This window comes from Cricetulus griseus (genome assembly GCF_003668045.3).
Source record: "Cricetulus griseus strain 17A/GY chromosome 1 unlocalized genomic scaffold, alternate assembly CriGri-PICRH-1.0 chr1_1, whole genome shotgun sequence".
In the NCBI taxonomy this organism is placed as follows: domain Eukaryota; kingdom Metazoa; phylum Chordata; class Mammalia; order Rodentia; family Cricetidae; genus Cricetulus; species Cricetulus griseus.
This window is the reverse complement of record NW_023276807.1, coordinates 160662359-160675159: the sequence shown is the minus strand read 5'-3', so window position 1 is coordinate 160675159 and position 12801 is coordinate 160662359. Positions and strand designations below refer to the sequence as shown.

The window sequence follows — 12801 nt, the reverse complement described above, 5'->3', positions numbered from 1 at the left end:
GAGAGTCAAGATCATTTTCTCATTCCTTTTGACTTTGGAATCTTTTTCAATTAAATGCAAATTTAAGTCAGGGCCAGGGAAAGTCATACACAAAAGCATGGTATGTACACTCAAGGACAATTTATTAAATAAGGAAGTTTAAGAAATATACAAATCAGCTATATTCAACATTCAGACAAAATAAGTTACAGAAGCTCAATTGTTTAATAATGCCAAGTAATAAAACAATGAGATTGAAATCCTGACTGCTTCAATTTTAGCTCTATCACATATTTGAAAAGCAACAATATTTTAAAAGATTATCCAGTTATTCTTAGGAGCGTCACTATTTCATATACAATTTATTATCTCTTAATATCTACTATTTCTTAACCAATCAATAAATATAGACACCACACAATGTACATCATTGTGAATTATTTAAGGCATCCTGCAGTTCACTAAGTGGATGTCATTATCTCTGTCACTCCACAACAGACAAAGTACAGAGGCTTGCCCTGCAGTCTCCTTACTAGTACCACAATTGATCTATGAATCAGAGATACAACTGCAGAGCCTGTTATCTTTAGCATACCATAAGCCTGTATCTAATTATCAGAAAATAACCATAGTATGAAAGAATTTTCATAAGTGCCACGGCACAAATTTTATGTAACATTCTAAATTTTGTCATTCTGTGTATCTATGGAAGACTAAGACTAAAGCTGATTTCTCATATAAAACTTCATGCAGCACAGGGCTTCCGTCTTTATTATAATATACTCACAATATGGCAAATAAACTCCCACTCTCAATGGAGAAAGCAGGCTTAAACAGAAGCTGATTAAATGTTTAAAAATAATTTTGGGCACTCGTTGAAGTGATTCCAAAAGTGACATGAATATGGTATAAAAGCCTGAACTACATCAGAATCTCCAGGATTTAGCAAAGGGGCAGTAAGAGGGGGTTTCATTCATGTGTTGGGAGAGAACATTTTCTTTGGATTGGTTATATCAGATGATATGTTTGTTTAAGGAAAAATAAACAGGTCGGGAAAGTTCTATATACGGAATGGAAGGAAAGTGTATTTATGCCTACCCTATTTCAGCAACTGCTCCAGTACAACTCAAGTCTTTCAAAAATATGGCCTTCATTCAGTGGCCAAGGTCACTGTGAGTGTGGGCAATGTTCTATATATGAGTGTGGATCATATATATTAAACTGATGTCATAGGTATTTGACACCCTGCCTTTTAAAAATATTTCCCTGTTTATTATTCATGGATTTTTAAGTTTTCCCTTTGAGATCCAGTGAGCTTTACCTTTTTTCCCCTCATATCCCAAAATCAACTGAATAGCATCCAAGTTTCCTACTGATAGTCAACAACTTTCATTACTTCATTGCTTAAAGCACATATTATGATTTGGGCACATGCCTTGTAAAAACACTACCAGTAGTGTTTAAGGAATAAATGAATCCTTACACTCACTCAAAACACAATTTTCAGACCTGAAAGATTTCCTGAGGATGGAACAGTAGCAGTCAGCGAGATGAGGAGTAATAGGGTCCCTTCTTTTAGGTAGAATTCACAGCAACACAATCACCAAGTACAGCTAAGAGACTTTTGAATCTGTATTCATTATTAATAGGATTTTAAATCATTATCTCTTCAGTAATTCCAAGTTTGCAGACAAGCTAAAAGTGCACACGCATTAGCAGTAGTGACTGAGGACTTTCATTCTACACCTATTAGTTTATAAACAATGCAGCTGGACCCCAGCAGGACTGCATGTTCTAGACTCTCATTTCCACTGTTATATCAGAGAAAAACAAACATTTGCTCATAGTTTGTGTGTATAAAACATGTAATGATGAAGATGCAAATGGTGCTACTGCTTGTGGGGAGGAATTGAGCTGGCCTCTTCATTAAGCAGGAGATCCACAGGTGTCAGAAGAGAGAGCATAGTCACAGGCTCTAAACTGGAAAGAAATAATTGAGAAAGTAAAGAACCATATGTCCAACAGAAATGGAAAGGATTAGCTTAGAGATCAGATCTAACATGAGAGGACACAGATCCATCACTCATATCAAGCCTTCATAATGTCCAATTTCAGTTGGAACAAATGCATAGCTAGGTTGTTTTGTTTTGTTTTTTAGATTTGGCTAAATGAATGCCACTCCTCACAAATATTTTACTTTTTCACACTAGACACTGCTCAAGGCCAAAGTATGGCATTTGAGCACACACCACGCTATCCTTTGGATAGTCTTTTACACAGAGGTAAAAAGAAAAAAAAAACTACTCTGGAAGCAAATTTCTCTGACAAGAAAATATAAGCCCGACCTCAAGACCTTGGGAGAGATGACCCTGAGTGCCCAGCACTAATCATTAGCCAATTGCTTATCAAACTTTCTGACACTGAGTGCACAGCTAGAGATAATCATGATGTTGAATTATTTTTAAATATGCATATCCTGATAGGCTGACAAATGAGCTGAATAACAGGAAAATTCAATAAAACTAGTGAGATAAAATGTAAATTCTGGCCTTCAAATTAATACAATTGGACCAGAAAAAAAGGACATGACTTTTAATCATTCGTATAGATGCTGGTGTACTACAATTGTTCATTTAAAATACTCTTATTCATAGTGTAGGATGAGCTAATGCAATCAGTGACTACAATCGTAGGATATGCTATTTAAAATAATATTCAGGTCATGAGAAACCACAGCACATTCCATTCAACAACAATACAATGTGTAATATATTATCATGCCAAAAAGTACCAAGTCTAGTTTGAGGTGACATGATTGAGTGCCCCTGGCTTGAACCAGAATTACTCTGCATGCAGACACACAGCCTTAAGCAGAATTAAAGACATGAACTCCTTAAGTTTCAGCTTCTGCCTAGACTGATGCTTTGAAATCTATCTTCATGCGTCTATATTTATTTGATATCCCACAAAGATGTGCAAATGGCTTCTCCATGTGCCATGATCCCTACTTCTCACTACATGAAAAACAGCCATCTCAAGTCAATACACATCCAAATGGTAAACATGGTATGAAAAGAGTATATATTAGTGATTTTTAGTATCTTAAATAGGATACAATATATACCTTAAGTAGGATATAGAAATATACCTTAAGTAGAACAGAAAATGTTCTAGCCATGAAGGACATTAAGCATCACATTAAGATTCCGTTGCCCTATTCAGTATTATAAAATAAAATAAAAATTCAACAAATGAAATAATACACATCACAGTTGCATTCAATGACATAGCAATTCTTACAAATGAAATATTTGATGACAGAAGTCAATAAACATCATTGTATTTATAAGAATTCAAAAGTGACAGAGTGGAATGGCATCCTTGGCAGAAGCAGAATGCCTTTGGGAGTGGGACAGTCATGTCTGAAGCTGTACACATGGGATTTATTTGTTGTCAACAATGTTCTAGTTCTACTTCTGGATCATGACCGGTTAGCTGCTTCATTTTCCTAGTAATTTATGAACTAAGGCAATTTATACACACTTGGGAGTTAATACTTTAATACATATGCTACACTCTGGGTTTTTTAATGGAGAGATTTTTGTTTTGTTTTGTTTTGTTTTAAGGAACAATAAAATGTACGGACTACCAAGAAGTTACATAGAATGACAAAGACTTAAATAATGACAGAAAGCATTACTCTTTTTAGCAGAAACCAAGCAAGAAAACTTTAAAAGGATGATGTAAATAGCCAGGCTTCAATAACCAAAATTAATAAATGCCACAGTCAAATTCTAACTTGCCAAAATGGAAAAGACAACCTACAAAGGAATGAGTTTCCTATCACTGGAAATATTTAAACTATTTAGGAAAAGGCTGGGCGCCCATCTGTTAGCAAGAGTGCAAAGGAGAGTGCCATATGGAAAAGCTGCAAAACAAGATGAAGTCTGCTCCTCTCATTTCTAAGGTATTATGACTTGTGATGAAACTGGTATCGAACTAGGATCTGTCTCGTTCCACTGCCTCTCCCTCTGCTCTCTCCCACCACAGTCCCTCTCTGTTCTCTTCTGGTTACAACATACTGACAGAAGACTCGATTCTGTAGTTCCTCTGTAAATCTCCATGCTGGAGAGGTGCAGAGACTCAGGGATGTGATGGCAGTCCTTACCAGGGGTCAGACGGAGAAAGTTTTGTGTTTCACGCCAACTCCACTTACCCCGAATCAAAGTATTTGGAACTGGATGCTTTTCCTCCCCAAATAGTTTTTCAAGAATCTGGAAAAATTTACAACTTCAAAAAAAAAAAAACCCACAAGAAAATATGTGTACAATTTCCTGTGCTAGATAAATTAATAAATACTTAATACCTGATTACAGAGTGGTATTCAGATTCCTCTCAAGGACATCTCCATCGCCCGGGTACACAGAAATGTCCAAGACAGCAGGGACCAACCATTAACTTACATTCATTTTGACATGTGCATTCTCAAGTAGTTGAAATGCCATTTTATCAGACTGGTTTTCCAGCTGTTCTCACAAGATGTGAAGCCATTTAGAGAAACAAGTCATCCTGTTAATACCAAGCATAGTCCTTTGCATCATACAAAAGCGGACACACTATTAGTAAAAGCACGGCAGCCATCACTGAGTTTCCTTCATGAAGGAAGGAGAGGAGGGGTGATGGGGAAGGAGGAGAATTCATCCAAGAATGAACACTTGCAAGTAAAGATACATGGGCAAAAGGGTTTACTGCATGACTCACTGTGTCACACTACGGCTTCTATGATGAGAGTTTTCTTTTTTTTTTTCTCTTAAATGCCATTTTATTTTATTTTGGGGGTGGGATGTTGCATGCACAGAGGGCAGGGAAATGAATGGGATTGAGATTCATGTTATGAAAGACACAAAGAATAAATAAAGGTTAAGTTTAAAAAAAAACAAAAAACAAAACCATGAAAGATAAAGAAGCCTTCTGAAGCATTCCCTTCATCTCTTAGGAACTAAAGCGATCTATAAATGCATTGAAAGCTCCCCTGAAAATTAACACAAGAACTTTCCTGTTTTGATTGCAGTGAAATTTTTGGTCCAGAGCCAACTTCTTCTGCCTTCCCCACCCAGATGAGTAAATATCGAGACCTACAGTCTAAAAAAGAGCTCTTGCAAGTACCTGCACTGCTTCACATTCAAAGGACCTCAGCCAGGCCAATGAGATGTTTCCATGAGAAGAAGCATGTGAACACTGGATGGTGAAGTGAGTTTGATCCTCAAATCCCACAGGTGGAAGAAGGGAACCAACTCCCATCAGTTCTCTCTCTCTCTCTCTCTCTCTCTCTCTCTCTCTCTCTCTCTCTCTCTTTCTTACACACACACACACACACACACACACACACACACACATTAATTTAGAGGTCCTTCCCTTCTGAAATCTATCCTCTCTTTAGGAATCAGGAGTGGATAAAAGGAATAAGAAGCTCAGTTAATTATCATCTAAACAGGTTACTGGTCCATATATCAAGACCACTTTATAAATTCTCCACTTAGGACAGATAGGGAGGAAAAGAAATCACTGCATCGTTGTTGCATTCCTCTGTTCCTGGTGTGTGTGTCTTTATACCCACAGGTAAGTGTAGTCTTAACCTCTCATCAAGGAAATTTCTCTAGACAACAGATAAAAACCCATTACAGAAAACCACAACAAAACAAAATGCAGAGTTGTAGAACCCAGTCTCCATGGCTACATCTACAAAACACTCTTGTACCTAAAGTTCAGGGAACACTATAGAAGAGGGGTTAGAAAGATTGTGAAAGTCAGAGGACTGGAGACTTTGCTGTGAGACTGTCTTTCCTCGAAACATCAAAAGCTATACCCATGAAGTTTCACCCAAATGACCCCCCAAGTGTGAACTGAACAAGGATGGCACCAACAAACATGTCAAAAAAGCCCCCCTTTTCTGAATTGAAACACTGTAATTAAATTAGTCTCAAAAATAAAAGCAAAATTGTTTTCTAAGACTGTCATTTCTTCTTAATTTTTATTTCTTGGGTAATTTTTAAAAATGTTCATCTCCCTAATTTCTTTAGTTTTCGTTAGTTAACATCTTTCCAGATATTCAAACTAGATTTTTAATTCATTCATGTAATTATTTTTTATGGTTATTATGAATTGAGTCTAACATGTTGTCTCAGGTTTATGTTGGGGGCTTAATTGTCAGCTTTGGAGGTTATTAGATTCTGAGGGCTGTCACCAAATCAATGGACTTTTTCCTTTGATGAATCAATACCAGTTTTGGAGGTGGTGGAAATTATGGTGTGAGATCTAGTTGAAGAAAGCAGTTACTTGACAAGATTACAGTGTGGCCTGTCCAGTCCAGGACTGTGTCCTCTCTACTTCCTGGCCACCCTAAGGTGAGCAGCTCTGCTCCACTATACAATCCCCCTGTGACTCTCTGCCTTATTACAGGCTGAGAAACAATGGAAGAGCCAAACAGCCAGGGAAAGATAGCAATTTTTATAGTCATGGTCTCTTATCTAGAAAATTCTGGGTGTATATACCCTTTAACATTAACTTCATAAATGATCCATATACGTGAGAGGTAAGTATCTCCTATTATAATTTACTTACTTCTAACAGGGAGAGTGGGCAAAGGAAAGTAATGGAGATGAAAATGGCAGCTGTAGAGATCTGTGGCAAATGATGTTTCTCCTAGGTCCCTGCCCTGGGCCCTACCACTCAACTACAGACTTGGCAAGTGCTAACAGCTAATTGTTCCTCTTCTTACCTGTACCTCCCTCAAAAGGATGGTCTGACTTTTGCTACCTCCTGCCTCTGTGACAGCTGTTGATTAACTAACAGAGAAGAAGCAGACCAGAGTGGATAAAGTCATAGTTCCCTTGCTTTAAAGCAGAAGAGACTTAGTGACACAATTCATAGAGTTTCCTGTGTGATTGGACTGAGGTCACATCTCTGCTAAGCTTCTTTGCCCACATCATCACACTTTCTCTAGCCCCTACAGGTTTCACATCAGAAAACTGGGCTTTGTTTCTAGGGATCCTAAACATCTAAGCATTATACATATATGTATGCTTTATACATTATGTTATTTTAATATGGCAATATCTCATCAGTGTAAAATTCTTAAAATTGCAGATGAAAAAACTCAGGCTGTATAAAGTAAAAGTACACACATTTAGCCTGTAATAAGTGGTCAATCCAAAAACTAAACACAGATAATATGGCTACATAACCTCTGGTGTTTCACCTTTGTCATAATGTCCACATATCATATTTTTACCCAAATACAAATGAATTAAAGATAAAGATCCATTCAACTCTACTTTTCTAGCTAAAGGGAAGTTGGATATGCATTTTATTTTCCAAGCGTTGAGGTAACCTGTTTGTAATGAGGGGAAGACTTTATGAATCATACAATTTCCACAATGGTTTACAGCAGACAGGCATGGCTTCTATTAAAAAAGGAAGTAAGCATCTCTCTGATACCTTTGTTTTCTTGAAAGGAAACATTTTAGAGAAGTTTGAAGATAGAAAGGAGGGAAAAGATCATGTCAGCACAATGTAATTGGTCACACACAATGCAATCTTATGTTTCATGGAGATTTCAACACAGGATATGGATATATTCGAAAGTACCTAATTCATAGGTTTTTCCTGTTCCAGTTACAGTGGCTTCTTTGAATGGCCATGAATGGAAAGTTGTAAATAGCGTTTTTATGCCAGCTTCAATAATACATATTTCAAAGGTCAAACTAGCCAGCCATGTAGCTGTTTACAAACTCAACATGGAGGGGAAGATAAGTGCCATGAAGGTACCCACCAAGAACATGACAGTTATGACAGCAAGATGTCATAGTTTTTGTTAAACTCTTGTGAGATAATAAAGTCAAAAATTTTTAGATTATTACCATCTGAAAAATTATGTACCTACTTGTCCACTCACAAGAGTTACATAAACTTGTGGCAACAGAAATGTAGAGAGAACCTACATCTTATGCATGTTTGTGCAAACATGAGTGATTTGCACAGAGAGAAGCATTAATAAAAAGAACAAATGCTTCCTATAGCATAAATACACTCTATAAATTGTACCGTTAATATTCTGATTGTATTGTATCCTACCAATAATGAACAATCTTTAGATCCCTAACAAAATGTGTAATCATCATGGAGAGCCCTTTCAACTGTCTTTTCTAAAGAGAAATTAAAATTTATTAAGCCCATCCCTTATACACTAGCAAAAAAATGTTACAATATTGTCTATATTTACTTCATTCACAATTCTAACTTTGGTGGCTATAAATATACTCCATATAGCACATTAAATAATAAATACTTAATGAATCATGCATTGTGCAAAGTGCTTCTATTTTGTTTCCAAACTCAATCAATATTAAAAGGAGAATATTCTTTTAAACACCACATTACACAACAGGACAACATGGCTTATGAAAACACATGAACCTGCCTAATTCATTTAGAGACATTTTAAGATCTGTTGTATTGAGCAAACCATGAGTACTGACCTTGACGATAGTCACGCTCCACCTCCAGATTCTCTTAACCCCTGCACAATACCAATGCTCTACATCCACACCCTCTAAACTCAGTATGACACTTCTCATCCTGTAAATGGATGGTCACACAATTTTCTCATGGCCAAGAAGTATGACAATATGATGGTTTTCAAACCAGTGACTACCCAGCTATGATTAAAAATTATGTATTTATGATATCAAGTAACACTTAAGGAAGTCTTCTAGGGGAACAATTCATAGGTGTATAATATAGATCATTAGAAGCAATGATGTCAGAAAATAGAGACCTGTAAAGCAGACCACAAAAGTATCTTTCAGGCTGTTCTTGAAAACAACATGGAAGAAAGTTTGGAACTCAGTGGGTTATGGAACTTGGAGGCAACCGTTCACTAGAACTATTTAACCTAGGATTAGCACAAGTGGGAGATAATAACCAGTTGAACAGACACATTCATTTTCCCCATTGAAAATGTTTAGAATCTTACCTTTTTTTTTTTTTTACCATTTTGCTACTTTTATAAATGTGATTATTTAAAACCTACACATATTACTATAATATATAAATATAGTCACTTTTTATATTACATTTATTATTTTGTGGGTGTGGGGTGCACATGTGCTGTGGCATGCATGCAGAGGACAATACAATTCCATCTGGTCAGCTCTCCCTTGACACTATGTGGGTCCTGATGACCTAATTTAACAGCAAGCTCCTTTGCCTACTGAGCCATCTCTCTTGCCTGTACATAAACTACTTTTTATGTAAGATGTTTCAGGCTCTATCATCCATATTTACTATGTATTTGAAAATACATTTCAATTTTGGGGTAAGATGTACTCACGCTCACTTTCCCATTGCGATTATCCTCTTCTCTTATTGCTAGGGCCTTCAGAAAATTATCATGTAGTTCCTTACCAGCACTGGTTAGTGTCCTATAAAAACACATCACAGCAATCAGACTATAATGGCATAGCATCTCAGATAAAAGAAATGTTTTTTTTAAACATTCTGAGGTCAACAATTGTGCTTCTTTGGTCTGAATGACAATATAGTTATCACATAGAAACCAATCATTATGGTCAGATTTAAAATTTTATTTTATATGGTCACAGAGCTTTTATTTCCAACTACCTGAAATCATGTTTATAAATAGTACAAAAATCTATATCAGTCCTCAAGCCACATAAAATTTATTTCATTTCTATGTCTATCTTTTCTTTTTATCTTTCTATGAAAAGTCAACATATTTATACTCCTCACTTAAAATCTCTATAATTTATAAATTAGGTATTGTTTATTGATTGGTTTAAGCCAATAAAATCAGTAGGACAAAACATTAATTTCTCCACATCAGTAGATAGTCTCAACATAAGAAAGAAAACTCATGTGGGATATCATTTTAAGATAAGAGAAACCATTACAAATCCAGAGAAATAAATTTTAAAGAAAATGTATAAGGAAGATTATTGAATACCATAAAAAACCCCAGAATCAGAACTAGATTATATATATTTTTTAGGCTTTGTCAAAGAGGTCAACATAGACATCCCAAGCATTAAAGGCTATTGCCAATTCTATTTTTTACCTTCTATGACTTGACAGTAAGATCATGTTGCTGAAGACACCACATTCTTATCATATAAAACACTGAGGAATCTGGCTGGTGTTCAACTGACAACTTTCCCTTTCCTGGTTAGTAAACACTACAGGAACAGAAAAGTAGACATCAATCTCGCCCAACTAAGAACACTGTGAGCTACAATTATGACCTGCCTGCACGATATGCCCATGGTGTAACAGTAGCACAAATAACTTTTTAATTGGATTTAAAGCCTCCTGCATGACATGTAAACCAAACTTGACACTGTTTATAAGGTCAAGAGCTACTAGACAAGTCATGGGCCTCAAGGGAAAATCTAAAGAACACAGCATAACATAAAGGAATATCACATAAAAAGGCACCAAATGGCATACAGCTAGATCCATTGGTTAGTGCATCACTCAAGTTCTCAACACAAATACAGTAGATTGGATACACACAATTGGAAAACATGTACAAAGTAAGAAACTGGAGTGCCCAGTCCAAAACTGGAAGTCTAAAAATCACATTCCTACCCTCAGAGAGCAGTGATCTATAGAGAAGAAGGGACAAGAAGAGTGTAAGAGCCAGAGGTGATTTCCAGACACAGTGGGAAGATGCACATGCAAACTCACGGAGACTGACAGGAAGCACAAGACCCACCCAAGCAAAATCGAGACAAAAATCTCAGGATGAAGAAGGGCAAGTAGGCAAAAGACCCACCTCTAGACAAGAGGCTATTCACAGATGATCGGTTCTAAGGGGAAAATTAGTTTTTTTTCAATATAATGATATTTGGCATATAAACCACATTCCAGGGTGGGTCCTATGACTACACTAATTTTACTCCATGTTTTTTGTGGCTGTTTATTTGTTTAAGACAGAAAAAGAACATGAAGTCAGATAGGTAGAAATATCAGTAAGGACTGAGAAAAATTTGGTCAGGGGAAAGAATCTGATCAAAATATATTGTATAAAAGTATCCAATAATAAGTCAAACATTAAAATGAAAAGAAAAATATCATTGAGGCTGGAAAGATAGCTCAGGTGTTGAAAAGACACCTGCTATTCTTCCAGAGGACCCAGGTTCAATTGCCAGCACCTCCATGATGGCTCACATCCATTTGTAAATCCAGTTCCAGGGAAATCTTATGCCTTCTTCTGGCCTCCATAGGCACTAGGTACTCACATGGTACACAGACATAGATGTAGCCAAAACATCCATACATGTAAATTAAAATAAATTTTTAAAGTTTAATAAAGATTATTGCAACAACATTGAGCCAAATAATGCAAAGTACATTGCATTTGTGAAAAAAAAATCCTGTCTTTACACGGCAATTTTCTATGTTTTCAATCAACATTTTTACTGTATTTCTATTTTGAATCAGGAGCTTTCTCGGGGCACAAAGGTCAGTGAGCCACAGTCTCTGCTCCCAGCTTGCTCATAGTCTCAAAGAGGTAGACAGGTATGCAAATACAGTAGTGATAACTATCAGGAGAAATAGGGACAGAGTATCAGCAGTTCATGAGAAAGTAGCCTATCCCATCAAGGGAGATCATTTACACAAAATGTAGTTATGCTTACACTGGATGCTTAGAGATAAGCCTGCTAGTCTTTGCGGGGGTAGTAAGGGAGAAAAGTACTTGTAACTGCAAAGGGGTAAAGGAATACAGGTGTATGGTTTTAAGGCAACTTCAGATAATGTCAAGACAGAAAGTAAATACAAAAAAGGGAGGGAAAAAACACATAACATTAATAAATGACAGCATTTTTGTAGACTTTACCGATACTAAGGTTGCCCAAAAACTTGTCATAATCACCAAGCCATAACATCATTCTGAGAGGGCTTCTGTGCTTCAAGGCTGCTTCATAAAAGTGTTCAACCACACAGCCTCAAACAAGGAAGTAAGATGGTCAAGCTTGTGCTTTAGAAAGAATATTCACCAGCTTTGAGAGGTGTAGGTAAAGGTGAATAACACTAGGGAATTCACAAGGGGTGTCCTTCAGAGTTTTGGCCACAGATGAGAATATTGGATTTAAAGCAGAGGTGAGGGAAGAGGTGAAGCAGGAAATGACAGACTTGTGGGTTTAATAGGGAACATGGGACCCAGGAGGCTGAACAGGAATAGCAGGTAAAGCACTTGCAGCTATGCCTGAGGACCTGAGTTCAATCTCTAGGACCCACAGGGTGGGAGGAAAGAAACAACTCCCAATGCTTTCTTCTGATCTACACGCTTTGGTGGTAACACACACACATGATCATGTTCATGCACACACACTCACATACACATATGCATGTGCCCAGGAACACATACACTCACGCTCATATACACACACACTCATATTCACATTCACACACTTACATATACACACTAATACACACTCTCTCTCATTCTCTCTCTCTCTTTCTCTCTCTCTCTCTCTCTCTCTCTTCCTCATACACACACACACACACACACACACACACACACACACACACACTGAATGACTAAACTAACAAGAGTGAAAACATTACCAGAGCCAGAAGATCGGGGAGTTTGTTGTGAGATTCTGTCTCTCCTAGTAATGTCAGAAGTCATGCCTATCTACATAGCTTCACCCAAACATGATTTGAACAAGGACAAATGTGAAAAAAAAAAAAGAAACACAGTGTACTAGAGATTGTCTGTGAAGTTTTAGCAGAATTAGT

The 12801-nt window shown here is 36.8% G+C and overlaps 1 protein-coding gene across 2 annotated transcripts in view; it reads right to left on the bottom strand.

Annotated features, from left to right (window-relative positions):
• The window catches only part of Cfap299 (cilia and flagella associated protein 299), a 435850-nt gene that overhangs the window by 280317 nt on the left and 142732 nt on the right, over positions 1 to 12801 (bottom strand). Inside the window, exon 3 of one of the 2 annotated variants that reach the window (XM_035453289.1) lies at positions 9367 to 9461. In XM_035453289.1, coding sequence (XP_035309180.1) covers positions 9367 to 9461 — 95 coding nt within the window. The remainder of the gene's footprint in view (positions 1 to 9366; positions 9462 to 12801) is intronic. The other variant, XM_027387660.2, reaches the window with a different exon arrangement.